This window comes from Heloderma suspectum, chromosome 2 (genome assembly GCF_057233095.1).
Source record: "Heloderma suspectum isolate Gila_16-S chromosome 2, 16-S_ref, whole genome shotgun sequence".
Taxonomy (NCBI): Eukaryota; Metazoa; Chordata; class Lepidosauria; order Squamata; family Helodermatidae; genus Heloderma; species Heloderma suspectum.
In genome coordinates this window covers 374,875,006-374,899,711 of record NC_139459.1, presented here as the reverse complement: position 1 = coordinate 374,899,711, position 24,706 = coordinate 374,875,006, and the positions used below count along the sequence as shown (strand labels likewise).

General features: G+C 49.9%; 2 protein-coding genes across 3 annotated transcripts in view; both read left to right on the top strand.

Moving 5' to 3' along the window:
• The first annotated feature begins 629 nt into the window (after nucleotides 1–629).
• LOC146356201 (uncharacterized) lies at nucleotides 630–13,197 on the top strand. Of its 2 annotated transcripts, XR_014787270.1 has the most exons (7): nucleotides 634–994; nucleotides 1,606–2,121; nucleotides 2,479–2,605; nucleotides 3,270–3,352; nucleotides 3,839–3,965; nucleotides 5,745–7,274; nucleotides 9,183–9,748. XR_014787270.1 is itself a non-coding variant. In XM_084831436.1 (6 exons), exons 2-6 carry the CDS (start codon nucleotides 1,678–1,680, stop codon nucleotides 7,184–7,186), a joined length of 2,223 nt encoding a protein of 740 aa, XP_084687562.1. In that variant the 5' UTR covers nucleotides 630–994; nucleotides 1,606–1,677; the 3' UTR covers nucleotides 7,187–13,197. The 2 variants fall into 2 exon arrangements, 1 of the variants encoding a protein (XP_084687562.1); XM_084831436.1 differs by having other exon boundaries at nucleotides 630–994; nucleotides 5,745–13,197.
• The window catches only part of LOC146356200 (uncharacterized), a 19,762-nt gene continuing 4,849 nt past the window's right edge, over nucleotides 9,794–24,706 (top strand). The window contains exons 1-8 of the mRNA XM_084830038.1: nucleotides 9,794–12,697; nucleotides 13,163–13,678; nucleotides 13,989–14,115; nucleotides 14,780–14,862; nucleotides 15,289–15,415; nucleotides 17,191–17,823; nucleotides 17,950–18,303; nucleotides 21,899–22,065. Coding sequence (XP_084686164.1) covers nucleotides 13,235–13,678; nucleotides 13,989–14,115; nucleotides 14,780–14,862; nucleotides 15,289–15,415; nucleotides 17,191–17,823; nucleotides 17,950–18,303; nucleotides 21,899–22,065 — 1,935 coding nt within the window. The 5' untranslated portion in view covers nucleotides 9,794–12,697; nucleotides 13,163–13,234. The remainder of the gene's footprint in view (nucleotides 12,698–13,162; nucleotides 13,679–13,988; nucleotides 14,116–14,779; nucleotides 14,863–15,288; nucleotides 15,416–17,190; nucleotides 17,824–17,949; nucleotides 18,304–21,898; nucleotides 22,066–24,706) is intronic.

The following is a 24,706-nucleotide window of genomic DNA, read 5'->3' as shown; positions in this document are numbered from 1 at the left end:
GGCGGTACATAAGAACATCAGAAAAGCCCTGCTGGATCAGACGAAAGGTCCATCTAGTCCAGCATTCTGTTCACAAAGGGGCCCACCAGCTGCTCCAATGGGAAGCCCACCACAAGCAGGGCAGGAGTGCAGCAGCACCCTGCTGCCCATGTTCCCCAGCAACTGGTGTACACCAGCATACTGCCTCTGATACGGGAGGTAGCATAAAGCCATCAAGACTATTAGCCATTGATGGACCCCTGGTTTGATTCAGTTTAAGGTCGCTTCCTATGCTCCCTCCCTCCCTCACGTGAAAACATCTAAGGGCGTAATCCTGTGCATGATTAGACAGAGAAAATGCTGGCTGGGGAATGCTGGGCGTTATCGGCCTTTCCCAGTCCAACACTCCTAACTAGTACACCACCCCGGCTGGGGAGGGGTGATCTAGTAACCGGCCTGCAGAGCTGGTTTTCGTTGTTGCGTTGGGGACGCTGCAACCTCGTCCGCAAGTGCTTGGGAGGGGGCCGCGTTGCAGTTAGTTCGCGGGAATCCCGACCCCGCTCGGCTGAGGACGGCCACAGCCCGCCGCGGGGCTTCCCGCGAGTTCTTCCTTTGGCGCCCCGCCCCGCCCGCTGGGCACGGGCGTCTCTGCTGGAGCAGCGGGGCGCGCGCGGACACGGCGAGCTCCTTCCCAGCGCTGTCCGGCGCGGAGGAAGAGGGCGGCCCGCGGTGTCCTTCCCGGGCGGCCTGCGGGCCCGCCCGGCTTTCCTCCGCCGGGCGCCCTTCGCGCAGGGGGCGCCGCGACCGAGTCCCCTTGCGCCGGGCGAGGCTCCTGCGGGGTTAAGGGCGCGAGCTGGCGCTCCCAGAGGGCCGCCGGGAAGCGGCGCAGACGGATGCGCCTTTGGGGGCGGTACCCGCGAATGGGGACCGCCACTTCCGGCCATCCTCCTTCCCGGCCTGGGGGGCTTGTGTGCCCCCCGCCAGTTCTCAGCCTCCGCGGCCCCCCCGCGCTCCGGTGAGTGGCGGGGGCGCGAGGCTGCCAGGGGGAGGCGAGGCCAGGCGGGGCGGGGCGGGGCGGGGCGGGAGAGGGGCGGGGGGACCCGGGATGGAAGATGCCGGGCTGGGCGGGGGGGGCAGGAGGGCCCCCGCCTGCAGGGAGGCCGAGGAGGGGCTGCGACAGGAGTTCGGGCCCCCGCCTGCCTCCCCTCAGCCCTGTGCAGCCGACTGGGTGGAGGACAGGTGTAAATTAACATGTTGTTGTTTATTGCCTTCCTATACCGCCCCATGGCAGAAGCTCTCTGAGCGGTTTAAATACTATTAGTCTCGAGCATTTCTCAGTTATAAGCAGATTTCTCGTCCCTTGTTACTTTCCTTTGCAAGCTTGTTGATTTCAGTAATGCGGCTTAGTATCATGTTCAGTCGTGTCCGACTCTTCGTGACCCCATGGACCATAGCACGCCAGGCCTTCCTGTCCTGCGCTCTCTCCTGGAGTGTGCTCAAGTCCATATTCATTGCATCGGTGATGCTATCTAGCCATCTCATCCTCTGCCATCTCCTTCTCGTTTTGAAACACTAAAGCTTGCACCCTCGCTTTCTCCTTTCTTGTCCTTTATTTTTCTTTTACAGTAGCCCCAGCAGTTTACAGTGGTTCCTGCCTTGAACCATTTGGCAAAAGGTGAAGGTGATCTGTCCACCCAAATGGAGGCTCCCTTGGACAACAAATTGGAGACAGAAAATCAAAATTCGGGTGGCCCAGAGGCAAGAAAAGCCCCCCGTACCATCCAGGTTGGGAGCAGCAGCGAATTCCGGGAAGCAACTGTCCAGAAGATGCTGGGTGACGACCCCTTCAGTTCAGACGTGCAGCACCAGCGTTTCAGGCAGGTCCGCTACCAAGCGGCCAAGGCACCCCGAGAGGTCTTGAGCCGACTTCACCATCTTTGCCTCCGGTGGCTGAAGCCAGAGAAACACACCAAAAATCAGATCCTGGACCTGGTGATCCTAGAACAGTTTCTGACCATCCTTCCGCCGGAGATGGAGAGCTGGGTGAGAGAATGTGGAGTGGAGACCAGCTCCCAGGCGGTAGCCCTGGCAGAAGGTTTCCTCCTGAGCCAGGCGGATGCTGAGAGGCAGGAAACGCGCCAGGTGAGAGGGTTTCATCCTGGTGGCTTCAAATGGCTGGGGGTGTGAACGAGGACATCCTAAAACAGCCCTCCCCAACCTGATGCCGTCCAGATGTCTTGGGCTACAACTGCCACCATGTCCCAGACACCATGTAGTCCAACACAACTAGCGAGCACCAGGTTGCAAAAGGCAACCAAAAGAACCCAAAATAACAACGCAAAAGGCAACCCAAAAGGATCCTCCAGTTTCTCTTGCTGCCTTTTAAGAAGGGGATGACCCAACACCTTTCTTCACCAAGCTCCCCAGTCCTTTGCGTGCCCCCTTCCTCTTCTAAGCCTTCTTCCCACTCCCTGCCTGGGATCCCCGTTGCTGTTTCAGGTTCAGGGCCCGTTGGCACAAGAGGCCCCTGATTTCCCTGAGGCCAAGAAGGCTCCGTCAGCTGCCCCACAGAGAGAACCGTCCAGGTGGATCGTGCCGGAGGCTGGCGGAGGGGCCACCTCTCTGGGTAAGATTAACGTGTTCTCTGTGCTTGGCCTCCCTGCCTAGAAGAGGCGAGCAACCTGTGGGTGCGTCTCTTTTCCTCTGAAGCCACTAGGGTGTTTGGGAAAGGGCTGTAGCTTGGCGGTAAAGCACAGGCCTGGCTCCCAGGAAGTCCCAGCTTTTGTGCCCAGCATCTCCAGGTAGGGCTGGGAAAGAATCCTCTCTGAGGGCCAGGATTCAATTCTGGAGAAGCTCTCGGGGGCTCCATTCCAGTGGGGGGCCGAGTGGAAGGCAGAATGGGGCAGAAGTAAAATAGCAAAAACAGCTGCATATTTGGGCTTCAAGCTCTCAGTGCTAGTAAGTCAGGCATGGTAGAGATGTTTCAAGCTTTTACAAGGGGAGGAAAGTAGTAGCAGGGGAAACAACAGGGACCACTCTGCCCCACGGTCTGGCTCCATATGCAGCCACTTCCTGTGCGTGTCTCCAGCCTGTTCCAAAGTTTATTAAAAATAGTGGGAAAATGGTTTAGTTTCAGAACATTTAAGTCTTTAGATGTCTAAATGTAGAGTTTGATTTGTGCCCAGTGGACGAGCAGGACCATGTAAGCCACCTTGGGTTCCTTGCAAGAGGAGCAAAGTGGGATAGAGATGATGATAATAATTTTTCAGCTGCCTTTGTCTCCCTCATAGGCAGTGAAGCGGTGCTGGCAATGCGTTCTGGGTTGTCTCCCCTTTGCGGCGGGGTGGAAGGAGCTGCCAGGCAACCAGGCCAGGTAGGGAATAGGTCCTGTGGGAGACGGCAGGACACAGCCATGGGGTTGGAGCCAGCTTCTGCGAGGGAAAAGGCTCCACTCATGCAAGGTCCATGCCATGTTTTGGGGATCCCCCCTCCCCCCAACATGACTGTTCCCCCTATGCAGAAGGGACTCCTGACTCTCGGTGTAGTCTTTTGAGGGGTTGGAGGGGCTGCCATGGGAAGGAGATGGCAGGGAACTTCCCTTCCACCAGCGCAGTTGATCCAGCTTCAATCCCGATCCAACCCTGGGTGTCTCTGACTCTTGCATGCCTCTCTGAGCCTGGAAGGACCTGCCTGCTCCCTTTGCTTCTGCCCACTAGGAAGGCTGTCACTGCCACTCACAAAGGTTTCTGTTCTGCAGTTCAACCTGTAACCTCCTTCCCTTAACTCCCCTTTTGGATTTTGCTTAGAAGGGGAAGAAGTGTCATGTTCACGCTTCTCCTTCTCTGTCTTCTAATTCCAGGGCCTGGTAACCTGTGAGGAGGTGTCTGTGCATTTCTCCGAGGAGGAGTGGGCTCTCTTGGATCCAGACCAAAGGGCCCTGCACAGGGCAGTCATGCAGGAGAACTCTGGGATCGTGGCCTCTCTGGGTATGGCTCCCTCTTTTTCCAGAAGTTGCCAAATATTTATCAGTACCCAGCATCCTCTTCCTCCCATCCATTCTGTGGACCTCTGTCTTGGTTGGTGAAACCTCTAGATTCAGGGTGGCCCAGGGGCTGCTTCCTGGCTTGGTGACTCCAATATGGCACCTCCCTTCCGTGTTTTGTATCATGGCCAAGAAATTCTTTAACTCCCTAAAAGAAAATGCCTACAGGACAGGGCTTTTTGACATCGGATCCAGCTGTGTCAGGAGGGGGTGTGTTCTCCTTCACTGAAGGGACTTCTAATCTGTTGGCAGGCATAAGTGAGCGTAAAACAGGACAAGCAGCTAAATACTTTGCTGTGGCAATCAAGGTGCGGTCGCAATGAATTAATGGCTGACAGGAACAGTTGTTGGGAGATAAGTGGCATGGGTGCTTTTTATAACAGGGGTCCCCAACCCTTTTGGACCCGTGGGGACACTGGGGAGTTTGAGAAACTGCTGTGGGCACCACTACGAAATGGCTCCCACGGAGGATGTGTCTAGTCACCTAATGGCTGCCGTGGGGACCTGGCTAGTCAAAGCTGGGCTAAAGCGGGGAGGCAGAGAGAAATCGTGAGGGTGGGAGTGAGGGGGAAGCAGCAAGGCAAAGGGGTAGAGGGGAGAGATGGAGCCAGGCTAGAGGCTAGAAAGGGAGAGAAAGAAGACTGCCCTACATTTTCCAAAGTTTTTTAATACTATTATTTTGAAGGGGGCAGGGAGGTGAGAGCTTCGTGGGGACTGGGTTGGGGACCCCTGGTTTATAGCGTAAATTTGGTTGCTGATTTTATGTGAACTATGCATGTCTGTTTAGTGTTTAATTCATCTTTTTATGAATAACTGTAATATATATTCTGTTCAATTTCTTTTACATGTCCTAATTTGTCCTTGTTTTACTGTTTTGCTGTAGAAAGTGTTTTTTGTTCTAATCTCTGGAAAATCCAATGGACTAAATTTGGGGTGGGAAACTATATTGGGCCCATGGGCACATTTGGGAAATTGATGACCTGCCTTGGGCACCACCACAAAATGGCTGTCATGGGAGGCGTGGCCAGGGACAACTAACCTGCCCCAAAGACTTGAGTACAAGGCAGAGGTGGGGGCTGAGCCCCAACATAGGAAACAGCTCCTTTGAACCCACAATTTTTAACACCCGGAGGAACCTATTTCACAGCAGTCCCATTTCTGTTAAGAGAATGTGGCGATTTGCTCTTAAAAAGTGAGAGGGGAAGGGCCCTTATCCCTGTACTGAATAGACACCTTGGGGTTGAACCAGTGGAGGCTGGAGGCTCTGATTCTGGTGGGGCTGTGCATCCATTCTGGTTTTCAGTCAGAAGCAGCTAGAACTCTAACAGAGGTATCCAAAGTGTTGAACCCTATCTCTAAAATGGCTGCAGCACATTGGATGATTCTTTTAGGGGTCTGGCTGTTTATGACTAAAACCAAGAATGGAAGCACAGCCCCACCGAAACCAGAGCCATCAGCCTCCACTGGTTTAACGTCATTGAAGCTGACGCTGGACAGCCATCTGTCAGGGCTGGTAGAGCTTCATCCTGCTTTGCAGATCCTGCCATGAGCACAGGGTTGGACTAAATGACCTCTAAGCTCCCATTGGATGCTCAAATTCTAATGTGTAGATCAATGTCATTTACCTTAGCTGGAGGCAGCTCTCCAGGGTCTCTGTGTCCTCATTTTAGGCTCCATCTCTTTCTTGGGCTCTTACTCCTTTTCTGTCTCTTCTTTCCAAAAGTGGATGGATGGGTGAGCAAGAGTGAGGAAGAACCACCCAGCGGGTTACCGGAAGGAGCCAGATGTAGAAATGGAGGACACCAGAGAAAAAGAAGGAGAGGAAAACGGAAGAAACAAGATACGTTTTCTGCTCATCGAGTTGGTGAAGTCTCAGTCCATGGAAAAATAGCCAAAGGAAAGGAAGGGCATAAGTGCCCAGTGTGTGGGAAAAGCTTCCGCTATAACTCAGGCCTAAATTATCATTGGAAAACTCACACAGGGGAGAAACCGTTTCAGTGCTCCGAGTGTGGAAAGAGCTTCTGTGAGAGGGAACACCTTACTGAGCACCAAAGAACCCACGCAGGGGAGAAACTGTTTGAATGCCCTGAATGTGAAAAGAGCTTCTATCGGAGGCGAAACCTCATTCAGCACCAAAGCATCCACACAGGAGCAAAACCATTTAAGTGTGTGGAGTGTGGAAAGAGCTTCCCTCAGAGGAGAAACCTTACTGAGCACCAAAGAACCCACACAGGAGAGAAACGGTTTAAATGCTTGGAGTGTGGAGAAAGCTTCCTGTGGCATGTACAGCTTACTTCCCATCAAATTATCCACACAGGGAAGAAACCGTTTAAATGCCCTGAATGTGAAAAGAGCTTCAGTCAGAGGGGAAACCTCATTAAACACGAAACAATCCACACCGGAGCTAAACCATTTAAGTGCGTGGAGTGCGGAAAGAGCTTCCGTCGGAGGGAACACCTTACTGAGCACCAAAGAACCCACACAGGGGAGAAACCGTTTAAATGCCCTGAATGTGAAAAGAGCTTCAGTCAAAGGGGAAACCTCATTAACCACCAAACAGTCCACACAGGAGCGAAGCCATTTGGGTGTGTGGAGTGCGGAAAAAGCTTCCCTCGGAGGAAAAACCTTATTGAGCACCAAAGAACCCACACAGGGGAGAAACCATTTAAATGCTTGGAGTGTGGGGAGAGGTTCATGTGGCATGTGCAGCTTACTTCCCATCAAGCAATCCACACAGGGAAGAAACCATTTAAATGCCATGAATGTGAAAAGAGTTTCAGTCAGAGGGGAAACTTCATTAAACACCAAAGCATCCACACCGGAGAGAAACCATTTAAGTGTGCGGAGTGTGGGAAGAGCCTCCGTCGGAGGGAACACCTAACTGAACACCAAAGAACCCACACAGGGGAGAAACGGTTTAAATGCCTGGAGTGTGGGAAGAGCTTCATGTGGAATGCTCAACTTACTTCCCATCTAACCAGCCATACAGATGAGAAACCATATCAGTGTGTGGAGTGTGGAAAGAACTTCTCTACGAAGCAAAGTCTCATTAGACACCAAAAGTCCTGTGAGAAACCATATAAGTGCTCAGACTGTGGCAAAAGCTTTACTGCTCAATTGTGCCTTTCTAGGCATCAGAGAACACACACAGGGAAGAGACCATAAAAATGCCTGGAGTGTGGAAAGAGTTTCGGGCAGAGTGGACACCTTACCGTAGGAAGTTTCCGGTGGAGGAGACTCCTGCTTTCTGAAAGTGAGTGCCGCTTTCGATCGCTAGAGCAGTCCACCAGGCATTCCTTTAAATGAAGTGGTGAAGAACCTTCTGGGATCCACCCATTTTGTGAACCTCACATTTCACATGGCGTTTTAACCATTCATAGTGAACGGCTGTGCACATTTTATCCAGTGTTTTAGCAGAGGGGCTGTAGCTCAGTGGTAGAGTTCCCGCTTGGCATGCAGAAGGTTCTGGGTTCAATCCCCGGATTCTCCAGGTAGGGCAAGGAAAGAGTCCCCCATGAAACCCTGGCGAGCCGCTGCCGGTCTGTGTCGACAGTACTGGGCTAGATGGACCAAGGGTCTCACTCGGGCACAGGCAGCTTCCTGTGTCCCTAAATACGGCACAGCACCAGGAAGAGCGGCTGCTGGCACACTGCTCTCCTAGTTTCGCCATGTTTCTGTATGTTGCTTTCTGTTGCTATGTATTCATAAGCCTTTAGGTAGCTTTGATCAGAGTAGGTTCCCTCACATCTCCGCCTTTCTCCATATATGCCTGTCGATCTATCAATCTATCCTGCCAGTAAAGATATTCCTTTAATTTTCATCCTGTCCCCTGTATTAACTTAGATTCTTTCTAGAACCTTGAAAGGCCTGAGTAGGTAACCATGTAGACCAGGAGGCATCAGGGTAAAGTTTGCATGGTCCTTAATGTTCCCATATAAACAACGACCATTTGTAACCTAATGTACAGATCTGCACACAAGACCGTAGGGGCAATAGACAACAATCATTCAGGGACGGGACATGATGATGTATAAAAAATTGGCAACATTGAGGCCCTTCATGCTCAGACTCCTGAGCATATACAAATGTATAAAAGACCCCACCTTCCAGGAGGAAGGGAACAGTGGACAATTGCACATGACAGCACCCTTCGGCAGTTTCCCTGGTCCAAAAGCAACAGGTACAGGTTGTTCAGGTCCAGCCTGGCCAGCATAGCAGTGCGGTGTAAGTATGTCGGGGGCAGAGATCGGGCAGGGGGTCTCTCTGCCAGTGCGTTGGGGAGAGGGGAATATCTGTTGTATTGTCATACTTAATTTGGGACTTCATAGCCAACGTGGCACTGCATAGTCAAATATGTGGGGCTGGAAAGCCAAACTTACATCCACTGATAGATTAGGTACTGCAGTTCAACTTGGGCCTTGCAATAAATCCTCAACCTTCTCTCTAAAATGTCATCGTCATATCTCTCTCCACCTGTATAAGTTCCTGTGATTTTCACAGCCTGACCAACTGGGGAAATCATCTTATACATGTAGTTCAAAATCAGGAGTTAGTTGGTCATCTCCTTTTTGACTGCCTTCCAGTTGATCGATTCTCATGAAACACACTTCATTGGAAAGCTCTTGGCACACAGATTCCACGAATAACAACTCTTTTCACTATAATTCAAAGTCGGCAGTTTATTCATGTCCATAACCCTTTTTTTTTAAAGGATTCAGCTATCTTCCATAAGAATATACTATAAACTTTTATTTTTAATTTCAAAAAAAGTCAAGTATGATTAAAGAAACATAATTAATTGCAAATTGGAGCAAAGTCAAATATGAGCACCAAGAAAGTTTCTATACACTTTTATAAATGCAGTTGCAGACCAAAGTACAATACTCTGCCAGTAACATACAGTCCGTCTGTAAACAAATCATGAAGGGTTAAGAGACACTTACAGGTCAAAGAAACCCAGTCAATGTTTAGTTTACACTGAGGACATTGTATTTAAGCAAGTTTTGTAAAGATAAAAGATGTAACACTTTGAATGTTTCACTAAGGAAGTTAAGTGAAATCTTCCATTAGATTTGATTTTTCTCCATGAACTGTGTTTGCGGGGAACCGACTGGTAGTTTTTTTTAACGAGTGTGTCAGATGGGCTGTGTCTCTTTTCTAGGTTCTTAGGTGACTCCTCCGAAAGCCCCTCAACGCGCCAAGCAGCCTGCCCTGTGCCTCCTAAGCTAGCCTGCTCCTTCTGGCGCTGCGGAGGATGCTTCCTGTGAGGAAGGAATGGCCCAGTCAGCTTTTGTACGTGGAACAGCAGAGGGGGCCATCTGGTTCTTTGCCTGAGGCAGCAAAATGTCTTGGGCCAGCCCTGAAGGGTACACTAAAGGTGTTTTGGACTACAGCTTCCATAAGCCCCAGCCACCATGGATAATGGTCAGAGGTTATGGTCCCAAATGTCAAGCAGTGGATCCAGGCTCTGCCTTCCACAAGAGAAAGGACTCTGCTCGCAGAAGGCCGCTCTGCCCGATCTTTGGAGATGTGTCTTGGTTTAGCACTTTCTAATCTGCTCAATAGCTCATGTTCTCTGCGGGGATTACAACCAGTTAAAAAACTGGCATGCCGTTGTACAACAACATTCAAAATATAAAATACAATACAAATATCTGAAAGAATACAATACAAGATCATGCAAAACAAGCAGTACAGGAATCAATAAAACAGCCATGATCACCTAGCACTCGGTCTCTAAAATGTCTGGGAGAAAAGAAGTGTCTTCATCTGGAGCTGAAGAGATAACAAGGTAGGTGCCAGGCAAACCTCTTTGGGGAGTTTGTTCCAGAAGAGGGGTGCCACCACTTAGGAGGCCTTCTGCCTTTTAGCCACCTGCCCAGATAGCTAGGGAGATTCCCCTGTCTCCTGACACTGCAGCTCACTGTATCCAGTGAGGTCTCCAGACTCTGTGTAGCATTTTCAGGGGACTGCTGGAGGCAGTGGAGTCCAGTGGCTCCATGTTTGCTGGGGCTATGGTTCCATTCCAGGTTTCAGCCAGAACTTGAAAGGAGGTCTCCAAGGTGCTGGACCTTATCCACAAAATGGGGATGATGATGATATTATTATATTTATATCCCGCCTTTTTCCCAATACTGGGACTCAAGGTGGCTTTACAACATTAAAACTTAGGGTTCTGCCTGAAGCCCAGAATGGATTCACAGCCCCACTGAAATTGCAGCCACCGGCCTCCATGGGTTGGAAGGGCTGTGGTAGGAATGGGGAAGTCCAGCTTAGGTCAGGATCCAAGCCCTGGAGGACACTGAGTTACCTACCCCTGCAATACAGCCCCTCTCTTCCTCTCCCTCTCCTGCAACCCCACCTCCCTCCACAGCTGCCTATGTTTCCTCCCCCAGGGCACCCAGCCAGAACTACCCCTCCTCCTCTGCCTGCCATTTCTTCCTTGAATAACTGTAAGGGCAGTCAGCTCATTCCTTCATTCAGGGTGGGACTTTATGTATGAAAAGTCATTCAGCTGGCCTGGTGGAGTGGTTCTGCTTCCCCCGCTCATCCCCCTCAGTTTGGCCTGCTGGAATGACTGCTGGGGGTGACAGTTGTGGGTGCTTGAAAGTGATCTATGGTTCGACCCATATGGAAGGGACCCCCAGGATTTGCGGAAAGGAGGAAAAATGTTCTCCACTGCAGGTGTTATGGCAACTTCTCTCCCCCTGGGGCTCCCCAGATCCCAACTTGGCCTGGCCATGATCCAAAGAGCCCTTTCCCCAGGGCAGGAGTCAGGGCAGGTACCCGCCGCAGTCCTGTCTTCCTCTTCACTCATTCTAGGCATCCTGACTGTCTCACATTGGCCCAGAGAAGGCACCTCTGTGGCTGGCAAAGCACGCCTGCCTCCGTTCTGGTCCCGCAAGACAAGAGTGCACCAGAGCCCGATCACACAAACACCCACGCGCGCACGATTCCGTAGCTGAGGCAGGGCGCTAGTGCCACAAAACCTTCTAAGCTGAACAGTCCCAGATGTTGTGACCTTCCCTGATAGGGGAGGTGCTCCAGCAACTTGATCATCTGTGTTGCCCTTTTCTGCACTTTTTCCAAATCCAGAATATCCCTTTGTGTGGGGCGGTACATAAGAACATCAGAAGAACCCTGCTGGATCAGACGAAGGGTCCATCTAGTCCAGCATTCTGTTCACAAAGGGGCCAACCAGCTGCCCCAATGGGAAGCCCACCACAAGCAGGACAGGAGTGCAGCAGCACCCTGCTGCCCATGTTCCCCAGCAACTGGTGTACACCAGCATATTGCCTCTGATACGGGAGGTAGCATAGAGCCATCAAGACTATTAGCCATTGATGGACCCTGGTTTGATTCAGTTTAAGGTCACTTCCTATACTCCCTCCCTCCCTCCCTCCCTCCCTCACGTGAAAACATCTAAGGGCATAATCCTATGCATGATTAGACAGAGAAAATGCTGGCTGGGGAATGCTGGGAGTTATCGGCCTTTTCTCTGTCTAAACATGCATAGGATTGTGCCCTAAATCCTTCTTCCCCAGCTGGGTGAGCTCCAGGAGTGTTGGAGTACAACTCCCATACTCCTCAGCCAGCATGGTTTGTTTGCTTGTGAGGAGGAAAGTGTTCAGACCTTCCCAGGGACACAGCAGGCTGGGGGTCTTCTGACACTATACGCCTTTATTCAGCAGATTCTGAGCAGAGCATGCTAGCATGGGTACGTCGCGCACACACAGGAGGGCCACACCCTGGAACAGATGAGCAGTGACTTGCACACTTTGCCATTTCTTGCTGCTCCACAGTGCTCAGCCAGTCAGATGCTAACACGCTAGTGGGGGCTACTGCAGGGAAAGCATGTCCATACAGGGAACAAAACCTCCCAGCGCAGTTTTCTGATCTACTTACGACACCCCAGCACATCTTCATCTGCTTGCCATGCACGTCCACTTTCTCACCCGTGGCAACGTTCTAGGACACCCAGAGGGAGCGGGAGGCCTATTTGTAGGGCTGCAGCCTGAGCAAAACTACAGTTTTTCTCTCTCACTTGTCTTATGGATCCTGGCTTGTTTGGGCACAACACGCCATCATCCCTGGTCTGCACAGAACGCTAAACCAGGCTTCCCAACCCCGGGCCTTCCAGATCTCTTGGACTACAGCTCCCGGCGTTCTCTGACCACAGGCCATGCCAGCTGAGGATTGTGGGAGTTGTAGTCCGACCCCGCTCGGCTGAGGACGGCCACAGCCCGCCGCGGGGCTTCCCGCGAGTTCTTCCTTTGGCGCCCCGCCCCGCCCGCTGGGCACGGGCGTCTCTGCTGGAGCAGCGGGGCGCGCGCGGACACGGCGAGCTCCTTCCCAGCGCTGTCCGGCGCGGAGGAAGAGGGCGGCCCGCGGTGTCCTTCCCGGGCGGCCTGCGGGCCCGCCCGGCTTTCCTCCGCCGGGCGCCCTTCGCGCAGGGGGCGCCGCGACCGAGTCCCCTTGCGCCGGGCGAGGCTCCTGCGGGGTTAAGGGCGCGAGCTGGCGCTCCCAGAGGGCCGCCGGGAAGCGGCGCAGACGGATGCGCCTTTGGGGGCGGTACCCGCGAATGGGGACCGCCACTTCCGGCCATCCTCCTTCCCGGCCTGGGGGGCTTGTGTGCCCCCCGCCAGTTCTCAGCCTCCGCGGCCCCCCCGCGCTCCGGTGAGTGGCGGGGGCGCGAGGCTGCCAGGGGGAGGCGAGGCCAGGCGGGGCGGGGCGGGGCGGGGCGGGAGAGGGGCGGGGGGACCCGGGATGGAAGATGCCGGGCTGGGCGGGGGGGGCAGGAGGGCCCCCGCCTGCAGGGAGGCCGAGGAGGGGCTGCGACAGGAGTTCGGGCCCCCGCCTGCCTCCCCTCAGCCCTGTGCAGCCGACTGGGTGGAGGACAGGTGTAAATTAACATGTTGTTGTTTATTGCCTTCCTATACCGCCCCATGGCAGAAGCTCTCTGAGCGGTTTAAATACTATTAGTCTCGAGCATTTCTCAGTTATTAGCAGATTTCTCATCCCTTGTTACTTTCCTTTGCAAGCTTGTTGATTTCAGTAATGCGGCCTAGTATAGCCTGATTCAAAACACTAAAGCTTGCACCCTCGCTTTCTCTTTTCTTGTCCTTTATTTTTCTTCTACAGTAGCCCCAGCAGTTTACAGTGGTTCCTGCCTTGAACCATTTGGCAAAAGGTGAAGGGGATCTGTCCACCCAAATGGAGGCTCCCTTGGACAACAAATTGGAGACAGAAAATCAAAATTCAGGTGGCCCAGAGGCAAGAAAAGGCCCCCGTACCATCCGCATTGGGAGCAGTGGAAAATTCCGGGGAGCAACTGTCCAGAAGATGCTGGGTGAAGACTCCTCCAGCTCAGACGTGCAGCGCCAGCGTTTCAGGCAGTTCCGCTACCAAGCGGCCGAGGCACCCCGAGAGGTCTGGAGCCGACTTCACCATCTTTGCCTCCGGTGGCTGAAGCCAGAGAAACACACCAAAAATCAGATCCTGGACCTGGTGATCCTAGAACAGTTTCTGACCATCCTTCCACTGAAGATGGAGCACTGGGTGAGAGAATGTGGACCAGAGACCAGCTCCCAGGCGGTGGCCCTGGCAGAAGGTTTCCTCCTGAGCCAGGCGGATGCTGAGAGGCAGGAAAGGCACCAGGTGAGAGGGTTTCATCCTGGTGGTTTCAAATGGCTGGGGGTGTGAATGAGGACATCCTAAAACAGCCCTCCCCAACCTGATACTGTCCAGGTGTCCTGGGCTACAACTCCCAGCATGCTCCAGCTGACATGTCTGGCTGTGGCATGCTGAGAGTGATAGTCCAACACATCTGTAAGGCCCCACGTTGTGAAAGGCTGTCCCAAAAGAGCCCAACACCTTTCCTCACCAAACTCCCCTGTCCTTTGCGTGCCCCCTTCTTCTTCTAAGCCTTCTTCCCACTTCCTGTCTGGGATCCCCATTGCTGTTTCAGGTCCTGGGGCCGTTGACACCAGAGGCCCCTGATTTCCTTGATGCTGAGAAGGCTCCGTCAGCTACCCCACAGAGACAGCTAGCCAGGTGGATCGTGCCGGAGGCTGGTGGAGGGGCCACCTCTCTGGGTAAGACTAATGTGTCTCTCTGTGCATGGCCTCCCTGCCTAGAAAAGTAAAGTAACCCGTGGGTACTTCTCTTTTCCTCTGAAGCCACTAGGGTGTTTGGGAAAGGGCTGTAGCTTGGCGGTAAAGCACAGGCCTGGCTCCCAGGAAGTCCCATCTTCAGTGCCCAGCATCTCCAGCTGGGCAGGAAAAGAATCCTTTCTGAGGGCCAGGATCCAATTCTGGAGAAGCTCTCGGGGGCTCCATTCCAGTGGGGGGCTGGGCGGAAGGCAGAATGGGGCAGAGGCAAAGTAGCAAAATCAGCTGCATATTTGGGCTTCAAGCTCTCAGTGCGAGTAAGTCAGGCTTGGTAGAGATGTTTCAAGCTTTTAGAAGGGGAGGAAAGTAGTAGCAGGGGAAACAACAGGGACCACTCTGCCCCACGGTCTGGCTCCATATACAGCCACTTCCTGTGCGTGTCTCCAGCCTTTCCCAAAGTTTATTAAAAATAGTGGGAAAATGGTTTAGTTTCAGAACATTTAAGTCTTTAGATGTCTAAATGTAGAGTTTGATTTGTGCCCAGTGGACGAGCAGGACCATGTAAGCCACCTTGGGTTCCTTGCAAGAGGAGCAAAGTGGGATAGAGATGATGATAATAATTTTTCAGCTGCCTTTGTCTCCCTCATAGGCAGTGAAGCGGTGCTGGCAATGCGTTCTGGGTTGTCTCCCCTTTGCGGCGGGGTGGAAGGAGCTGCCAGGCAACCAGGCCAGGTAGGGAATAGGTCCTGTGGGAGACGGCAGGACACAGCCATGGGGTTGGAGCCAGCTTCTGCGAGGGAAAAGGCTCCACTCATGCAAGGTCCATGCCATGTTTTGGGGATCCCCCCTCCCCCCAACATGACTGTTGGAGGGGCTGCCGTGGGAAGGAGATGGCAGGGAACTTCCCTTCCACCAGCGCAGTTGATCCAGCTTCAATCCCGATCCAACCCTGGGTGTCTCTGACTCTTGCATGCCTCTCTGAGCCTGGAAGGACCTGCCTGCTCCCTTTGCTTCTGCCCACTAGGAAGGCTGTCACTGCCACTCGCAAAGGTTTCTGTTCTGCAGTTCAACCTGTAACCTCCTTCCCTTAACTCCCCTTTTGGATTTTGCTTAGAAGGGGAAGAAGCGTCATGTTCACGCTTCTCCTTCTAATTCCAGGGCCTGGTAACCTGTGAGGAGGTGTCTGTGCATTTCTCCGAGGAGGAGTGGGCTCTCTTGGATCCAGACCAAAGGGCCCTGCACAGGGCAGTCATGGAGGAGAACTGTAGGATCGTGGCCTCTCTGGGTATGGCTCCCTCTTTTTCCAGAAGTTGCCAAATATTTATCAGTACCCAGCATCCTCTTCCTCCCATCCATTCTGTGGACCTCTGTCTTGGTTGGTGAAAACTTTAGCTTCAGGGTGGCCCAGGGGCTGCTTCCTGGCTTGGTGACTCTAATATGGCACCTCCCTTCCGTGTTTTGTATCATGGCCAAGAAATTCTTTAACTCCTCAAAAGAAAATGCCTAAGGTACAGGGCTGTTTGACATCGGATCCAACTGTCTCAGGAGGGGGTGTGTTCTCCTTCGCTGAAGGTATTTCTAACCCGTTGGCAGGCATAAGTGAGCGTAAAACAGGACAAGCAGCTAAATACTTTGCTGTGGCAATCAAGGTGCAGTCGCAATGAATTAATGGCTGACAGGAACAGTTGTTGGGAGATAAGTGGCATGGGTGCTTCTTATAACGGGTCCCCAACCCTTTTGGACCCATGGGGACATTGGGGAGTTTGAGAAACTGCTGTGGGCACCACTACGAAATGGCTCCCACGGACGATGTGGCTAGTCACCTAATGGCTGCCGTGGGGACCTGGCTAGTCAAAACTGAACTAAAGCGGGGAGGCAGAGAGAAATGGTGAGGCTGGGAGTGAGGGGGAAGCAGCAAGGCAAAGGGGTAGAGGGGAGAGATGGAGCCAGGCTAGAGGCTAGAAAGGGAGAGAAAGAAGACTGCCCTACATTTTCCAAGGTTTTTTAATACTATTATTTTGAAGGGGGCAGGGAGGTGAGAGCTTCGTGGGGACTGGGTTGGAGACCCCTGGTTTATAGCGTAAATTTGGTTTCTGATTTTATGTGAACTATGCATGTCTGTTTAGTGTTTAATTCATCTTTTTATGAATAACTGTAATATATATTCTGTTCAATTTCTTTTACATGTCCTAATTTGTCCTTGTTTTACTGTTTTGCTGTAGTAAGTGTTTTTTGTTCTAATCACTGGAAAATCCAATGGACTAAATTTGGGGTGGGAAACTATATTGGGCCCATGGGCACATTTGGGAAATTGATGACCTGTCTTGGGTGCCACCACAAAATGGCTGTCATGGGAGGCCTGGCCCGGGACAACTAACCTGCCCCAAAGACTTGAGTACAAGGCAGAGGTGGGGGCTGAGCCCCAACATAGGAAACAGCTCCTTTGAACCCACAATTTTCAACACCCAGAGAAACCTAGTTCACAGCAATCCCAATTCTGTTAAGAGAATGTGGCGATTTGCTCTTAAAAAGTGAGAGGGGAAGGGCCCTTATCCCTGTACTGAATAGACACCTTGGGGTTGAACCAGTGGAGGCTGGAGACTCCGGTTTTGGTGGGGCTCTGCATCCATTCTGGTTTTCAGTCAGAAGCAGCGAGAACTCTAACAGAGGTATCCAAAGCATTGAACCCTATCCCTAAAATGGTTTCAGCACATTGGATGACTCTTAGGTGTTTGGCTGTTTATGACTAAAACCCAGAATGGAAGCACAGCCCCATTGAAACCGGAGCCACCAGCCTCCACTGGTTTAGAGTTAATGAAGCTGATGATGGACGGCCATCTGTCAGGGCTGCTGGAGCTGCACCCTGGTTTGCAGATCCTGCCATGAGCACAGGGTTGGACTAAATGACCTCTAAGCTCCCACTGAACGCTCAAATTCTAATATGTAGATCAGTGTCATTTACCTTGGCTGGAGGCAGCTCTCCAGGGTCTCTGTGTCCTCATTTTAGGCTCCATCTCTTTCTTGGGCTCTGATTCCTCTTCTGTCCCTTCATTCCAACAGTGGATGGATGGGTGAGCAAGAGTGAGGAAGAACCACCCAGCGCATTACCGGAGGGAGCCAGACGTAGAAACGGAGGACACCAGAGAAGAAGGAGAGGAAAACGGAAGAAACAAGATACGTCTTCTGCTCATCGAGTTGGTGAAGTCTCAGTCCATGGAAAAATAGCCAAAGGAAAGGAAGGGCATAAGTGCCCCGTGTGTGGGAAAAGCTTCCGTTATAACTCGAGCCTAAATTATCATTGGAAAACTCACACAACGGAGAAACCGTTTCAGTGCTCTGAGTGTGGAAAGAGCTTCTGTGAGAGGGAACACCTTACTGAGCACCAAAGAACCCACGCAGGGGAGAAACCATTTAAATGCTCTAGATGTGGAAAGAGCTTCTATCAGAGGCGAAACTTAATTCAGCACCAAAGCATCCACACAGGAGTGAAACCATTTAAGTGTGTGGAGTGTGGAAGGAGCTTCCCTCGGAGGAGAAACCTTACTGAGCACCAAAGAACCCACACAGGGGAGAAACCGTTTAAATGCCCTGAATGTGAAAAGAGCTTCAGTCAGAGGGGAAGCCTCATTAAACACCAAACAATCCACACAGGAGCGAAACCATTTAATTGTGCGGATTGTGGAAAGAGCTTCAGTCGGAGGGGAAACCTTACTGAACACCAAAGAACCCACACAGGGGAGAAACCGTTTAAATGCCCTGAATGTGAAAAGAGCTTCAGTCATAGGGGAAGCCTCATTAAACACCAAACATTCCACAGAGGAGCAAAACCATTTAAATGTGCGGATTGTGGAAAGAGCTTCCCTCAAAGGAGAAACCTTACTGAGCACCAAAGAACCCACACAGGGGAGAAACTGTTTAAATGCTCTGAATGTGAAAAGAGCTTCAGTCAGAGGGGAAACCTCATTAAACACCAAAAAATTCACACAGGAGCGAAACGATTTAATTGTGCGGAGTGTGGAAAGAGCTTCCTTTGGAAGAGAAGCCTTACTGAGCACCAAAGAACCCACACAGGGGAGAAACCGTTTAAATGTCCTGAATGTGAAAAGAGCTTCAGTCAGAGGGGAAACCTCATTAACCACCAAACAATCCACACAGGAGCGAAACCCTTTAATTGTGCGGAGTGTGGAAAGAGCTTCCTTTGGAGGAGAAACCTTACTCAGCATCAAAGAACCCACACAGGGGAGAAACCATTTAAATGCCCTGAATGTGAAAAGAGCTTCAGTCAGCGGGGAAACCTCATTAAACACCAAACAATCCACACAGGAGCGAAACCATTTAATTGTGCGGAGTGTGGAAAAAGCTTTACTCAGAGATCAGGTCTCGCCTCCCATCAAAGGATACACACAGCAGGAAAAGTATAGAAATGGCTGGAATGCGGAATGCGCTTCAGCCAGACTACATGTCTCACTTCACATCTTAGTATCCATTTGAAGGATGCCTGTATAAAGAACCAGAGCCAGCCTCAGTCTTTGGCAACAGCACTGAAGAATCATGTGGCACCTTAAGAACATAGGAAGAGCCGTGCTGGATCAGACCAAGGGTTCATCTAGTCCAGCATTCCGTTCACAAAGGGGCCAACCAGCTGCCCCAATATGTAACCCACAAGCAGGACAAGAGTGCAGCAGCACCCTCCTACCCATGTTCCCCAGCAACTGGTGTACACCGGCATACTGCCTCTGATATGGGAGGTAGCATAGAGCCATCAGGACTAGTAGCCATTGATGGACCTCTGGTTTAATTCAGTTTAAGGTTGAGTCCTATGCTCCTTCCCTAATGTGAAAGCATCCAAATCCCTGTTCCCCAGCCTGGAGACCTCCAGCTGTGTTGGACTACAATTCCCACAATCCTCAGCCAGCATAGTTTGTTTGCTTGTCTTGTATCCTGGCTTGTTTGGGCACAATATGCTATCATCCATGGTTCACACAGAACATTAAACCAGCCTTCCAGATCTTTTGGACTACAGCTCCCAGTATTCTCTGACCACAGGCCATGCCAGATGAGGATTGTGGGAGTTGTAGTCCAACACATCTGGAGGGCGCCATGTTCATCCACTTTCTCCTGCCTTTTTCCCTCCTGCAAAGAACCATAAGGCAGGTTACGTGGTTCTCCTCCTCCTCTCCATTTTTATCTTCACAACAACCCTATTGGGTAGGTTGGGCTGGGAGACTCAGTGGCTATCCCAAAGTCAGCCAGTGAGCTTAATGGCCAAGTGGCGACTAGAACCCTGTTCTCCTGAGTCCCAGTCCAGCACTCTAACTAGTATACCACTCTGGCTGGGGAAGGGTGATCTAGATAACAGGCAAGCAGAGCTGGTTTTCTTGTGTTGGGAATGCTGCAACCTCGTCCATAAGTTCTTGGAAGGGGGCAATGTTGCAGTTACTTAGTTCATGGGAATTTCAACCCCAGCTAGGCCTAGGAAGGCTATAGCCTACAGTGGGGCTTCCTGTGATTTCTTCCTTTTGTTCCTCACCCCACCCCACCTCACCCCACCTACTGGGAACAGACATCTCTACTCTCTCCTGCCGGTAATGGGACACAAAATGGACAGACCTAACTCTTTTTGAAACTCTATTCCGTACTGAGGAAGAGTGTGGTCCCTTTTTATTCTTTTCAGATGTCCTGTGTACATGTGGGAGTGGCAAATGCTCATTCTGTTTTGCCTTTTGTTTTGGTTTTTTCTCTGCTAATTGCCTTTTGCACAGGAGGCATCATGACTAAACCATCCCTTCATTTTGTTGCTCGTGAGTGTTCATTGTGGGTTTAAAGGTGGCAAGCTGGCATTCCTAGAGAGGCAAAGAAGAAGTGGCCCTAAGACTTATGCTACTTTAATGGGGTGTATCTGTGAATTGGGACCATCACTTCTGGCCCACTTCCCAGGGACTTGGGGGGGGGGCTTGTTTGTTCCCCACCAGTTCTCAGCCTCTGCAGCCCCCTCTACACTCTGGTGAGTGGCAAGGCATATTTAGGGGAAGGGGGTGCAGAGGCTGCAGGGGAGGTGGTGGGAGGGGCCAGGCAGGAGAGGGGGTAGATGGGGGAGAAGGCAGGAAGGCACCCAACTTCCGTGGGGAGGCTGAGGAGTTCCAGGTCTCTGCCTTTCTCCCCTAAGGCCTGTGCAGCCAACAGGTTTAAATTAATTATTAGTATTATTAATTACATTTCTATACCTCCCCATAGCTGAAGCTCTCTGGGGAATTTACAGAAGTTAAAACAGTATAATACAATATACAAAATTTAAAAGCCATTTGCATAAAAGCACACAGACAATATACACCAGCAACATATGCATGAACTAAATATTGTGGCAGATCAAGCAAATCTTTCCTATTTGCATGATCTTGCCTCCGCTGCTTGATTAGGAAATTCTATAATCAAATGCCTCCAAGACAATTCTGGAATTAAAAACAGGATTCCAATGCCTAATCTCACCCAGTATGGTCTTCTCGCCCAAGAGTAATTAGAATCTCTCAGCTTTGAGGTTTGTCAGATGAGAGATCATTAGATCCTTTTACTGTTTAGAAAGGAATCCAGATAAGGAGGTGTCAACGTTAAATTTACGTTTACAACATTCACTTAATAGAGCCTCGTAAGGTTATTAGGTCAGGTGGGCCATCAGATAAGTGACCAAGAGGCCAAACTGGAGACTGTAAATACGTAAGACGAACAAGCTCACAAGACAGGATGATGTCAAGGAAATATGTTTTTGTCAAAAACATACCTGTAACATGTCAGAAAAAGCTAAAATGTTTAGATCAGTATGTTGGTTTGCACATGAATCTCGATAAGAAACTTCAAAATTCGATAATCTTATTTAGACACGTGAAGATTTAGAGTAGAAAAGTTCGTTTGGAATAAGAAATTCTTGGATAAGAAATATATACTGCAGTAAAAATAGTTTGGACATATTTAGAGCATCCAAAAAGTATATAAAAGAGACTCAAAACAGACAACAATGGCAGCTATCCGTTTGGATCAGTTTTCCCCAACGTGTTCCCTGTAGAATCAACTTGGTAAGCTTGATATTGATTATCAGTAGTCAATATAATCATTGGGAATGTTATATAATCATTGGGAACTAGCAAATATACTTGACTCTGCTTAGAAGCCTTGTTTAAGAATGATGTTAGATGTTTCGTGGGTTTGAATTTATGCATGCATAAACTCTTGTACTTGGTACTGTTATGCTAAGACTTTGTGGACCCTAGAGACGTTCGCCAGACACCTACTGTTGTACTCCTTATAGCACCAGGTGAAAAATGTTTCATTTTCCCAGTATTTTAGCATTTTAGCTTCCTAGTCGTTTAGCTTTGGTGTTTTAAATCTGTATTTTAAACCTCTGCATTGCTGCTAGGTTTTATTCTGGTTGTACTGTTATATTGTGGCTTTAAGCTTTCATATTTATATTGTTTTATGCTGCGCTTTGTTGTTTTTAATTTTTGTAAAACGCCCAGAGAGTTTCGGTCATTGGGTGGAATAGAAATGAAATAAACAAACAATAAAATAACAAGACAAATCTTGTCTGAGTGAGTGTTTCTTAAGAACTAGAATTCTGTACTCCACATATCAGAGTGAAATATTGAACTGGCTCTAGAAGGTATGTAGTTTTGATCTGACTGTATAAATGTCCGGCTGGGGCCTGCTGGGAGTTGTTCTCCAGCACATCTGTAAGGCACCAGGTTGCGAAAGGCTGTCCCAAAAGGCTGTCCCACAGGGGAGAAACCGTTTAAATGCTTGGTGTGCGGGGACAGCTTCGTGTGGAATGTGCAGCTTACTTCCAATCAAATGATCCACACAGGAAGAAACCTTATCAGTGCTTGGAGCGTGGAAAGAGCTTCTGTAGGAAGCAAAGGCTCATTAGACACCAAAACGACCACACCAGTGAGAAACCATATAAGTGCTCAGACTGCAGCAAAAGCTTTACTGGTCAATTGTGCCTTTCTAGACATCACAGAACACACACAGGGAAGAAACCATAAAAATGCCTGAAGTGTGGAAAGAGTTTCAGGCAGAGCTCACTCCTTACCATATATCAGAGACTTCACACAGCAGAGAAACTATTTATTTATTTTGACTGTTGAAAGACCTGTACTCAGAGAACAGCTCTCATCCCCCATCAAGGGACACACACAGCAGGAAAACTATAGAAATGTTGGGGCGCAGAATGCACTTCAATGAGACTACAGCTTTCACTTCACATCTTCGAATCCATTTAACAAATGTTGGTATGAAAAACGAGAGTGAACTTCAATCTTTGGCAACAGCAAAGAAGAATCATGTGGCACTTTAAGAACACCAGACGAGCCCTGCTGGATCAGACCAAGGGTCCATCTAGTCCAGCATTCTGTTCACACAGTGGCCAACCAGTTGCCCATGGGGAACCCCCAAGCAGGATCCCCCAAGCAACAGTACCCTCCTGACCATGTTCCCCAGCAACTGGTGTACATAGGCAAACTGGCTCTGATCCTCGAGGTAGCATATGGCCATCAGGACTATACTGTCTTCTCCAGGAATTTGTCCAATCCTCTTAAAGCCATCCACGTTGGCGGCCATTGCTACGTTTTGTGGTAGCGAATTCCAAAGATTAACTATTTGCTGTGTGAAGAAGCCCTTTGTCTTATCTCTCCTTAAAGTCTAATTCTTGGGGCCACAGTTGTGGCTCCAATAGATGAGGCGATCAGGAAAATATGGGTTCCGTGGTTTTAAATGGAAATCGGATGGGTTGTTCTAACCTTAATAAACCTGAAAGGGTTTCACCAGTCTTCCTGAAAATTGCATGTGTAAGAAGGAAATGACTATTGTAATTAACCTGAAAATTTCAGGAAAATTGGTTAAAGATTAAGGGAGAAAGGGCAGTTAACAGATAAAATTAAAAAAAACCCAGTCTTGCAAAAGTGTCCCTGCAAACACGTGTGGGCAACTTTTTGTGTTCATCCTTTGTGAAAAAACTATCGGCTATATTGGAGAACTATATATGTTTTCCTATCCCCTTTGTATTGCAGTTGGTGGAATGGAATTTCTTTGCTTCAAGTTCAGTTTACTTATTTTAAAATAATATTGACCTTTTTTTGAAACTTTGTGGCAGTTCATAATGTGACACCTGGGATGTTGGGCGGGGGAGAGGAATAACGTTCACGTGGTGGGAAAGCAGCAGCGAGTTTCTAAGACCTCCGAATGTGTGTGTACGCAGACAAGCAATCCCCTCAGTGTGACCAGACCCCACCGCTTCTGTTCACTGGTCTGCGCTCCCACCCATTCCCCCTCTTCCTCTGCACCCCTCCTTCCAACCTGGCTTGCTTGCTTTTTACCTTTTGTTTAACTGAACTTTATTAACAGATTTTGATTTGTTTTGAGAGCTTTTTTGTGCTCAGCCTGGTTCATGCCTCCTTTTGGGGAGAAAAAGAGTCCTCTTTTCTCTTTTCGAACATGTTATCTCTCAGCTTTGAGACAATTTTGGGCTATCTTTCCCCAAGTCAGTCCCAAATCCCAAAGATGGGGAGGATGGAGTGCCTGGGACCAGCAAAGATGTCCCACGTTGGCCTGGTCCTGGATTGCCTTATGAATAGGCTGACCATATTTCCTTGAGACAAAAACAGGATATTGGGATGACAAAAACGGGACGGGGTTATGTAATATTCCATATTCATGAAAAACCACAATATAACAAAATAACTGCAGCTCCCTTTGTGGTCTTTCACGCTATAAGACACCTAAAAAACAACCTAAACTCACTGCAAAAGAACATGGAAAGGGGCGCAAATGAATAACACTAATTTATTGCATATACACAAAAAAACCACTCATAAATACACATATATAAAATACTTATAAAATATCACATGGGCAGTAAACAAATCTGTATGGCATACCACACTGAACACACTAATGCAGGACTGCAGTGGCCAGACTGCAAAAAATCATAAACATACACCAAAAAGGGGTGGGGGGGAGGAATGAAACTGCTATTACAAGCTGGTATATGCTAATGTCCCACCGGACAGTTCCGCTGTAATACAGAAATACCTAAGAGCCTGTTGAACCGAAATATGAGTCTGAAAAGTCCGAATCAAACTGAATGTAGGGCAGAAAGAATCTCTATGGGCGGAATGATGGTAGAAATAACAGTAATACTCACCCTCCTTGCTCCCACATGCTGAATGGGGTTTGCGGCCGCCTCTGGAATTCCCCGCCACTGCAGACCAGCAAGGGGGCGGTGTCTGATCGTCGCTAGCTCAAGCAGCCTGGCCCTGGCCGGATAAAGGAAATGGAGCTTCCTCTTTCGTCACACTAGTAGTTTTACTGCATGCATTGATTAGCGTTGTTGTTCAGTCATGTCTGTCTCTTCGTGACCCCATGGACCATAGCATGCCAGGCCTTCCTGTCCTGCGCTCTCTCCCGGAGTGTGCTCAAGTTCATATTCATTGCATCGGTGATGCTATCTAGCCATCTCATCCTCTGCCGTCCCCTTCTCCTTTTGCCTTCAGTCTTTCCCAGCATCAGGGACTTTTCCAGAGAGTTTTCT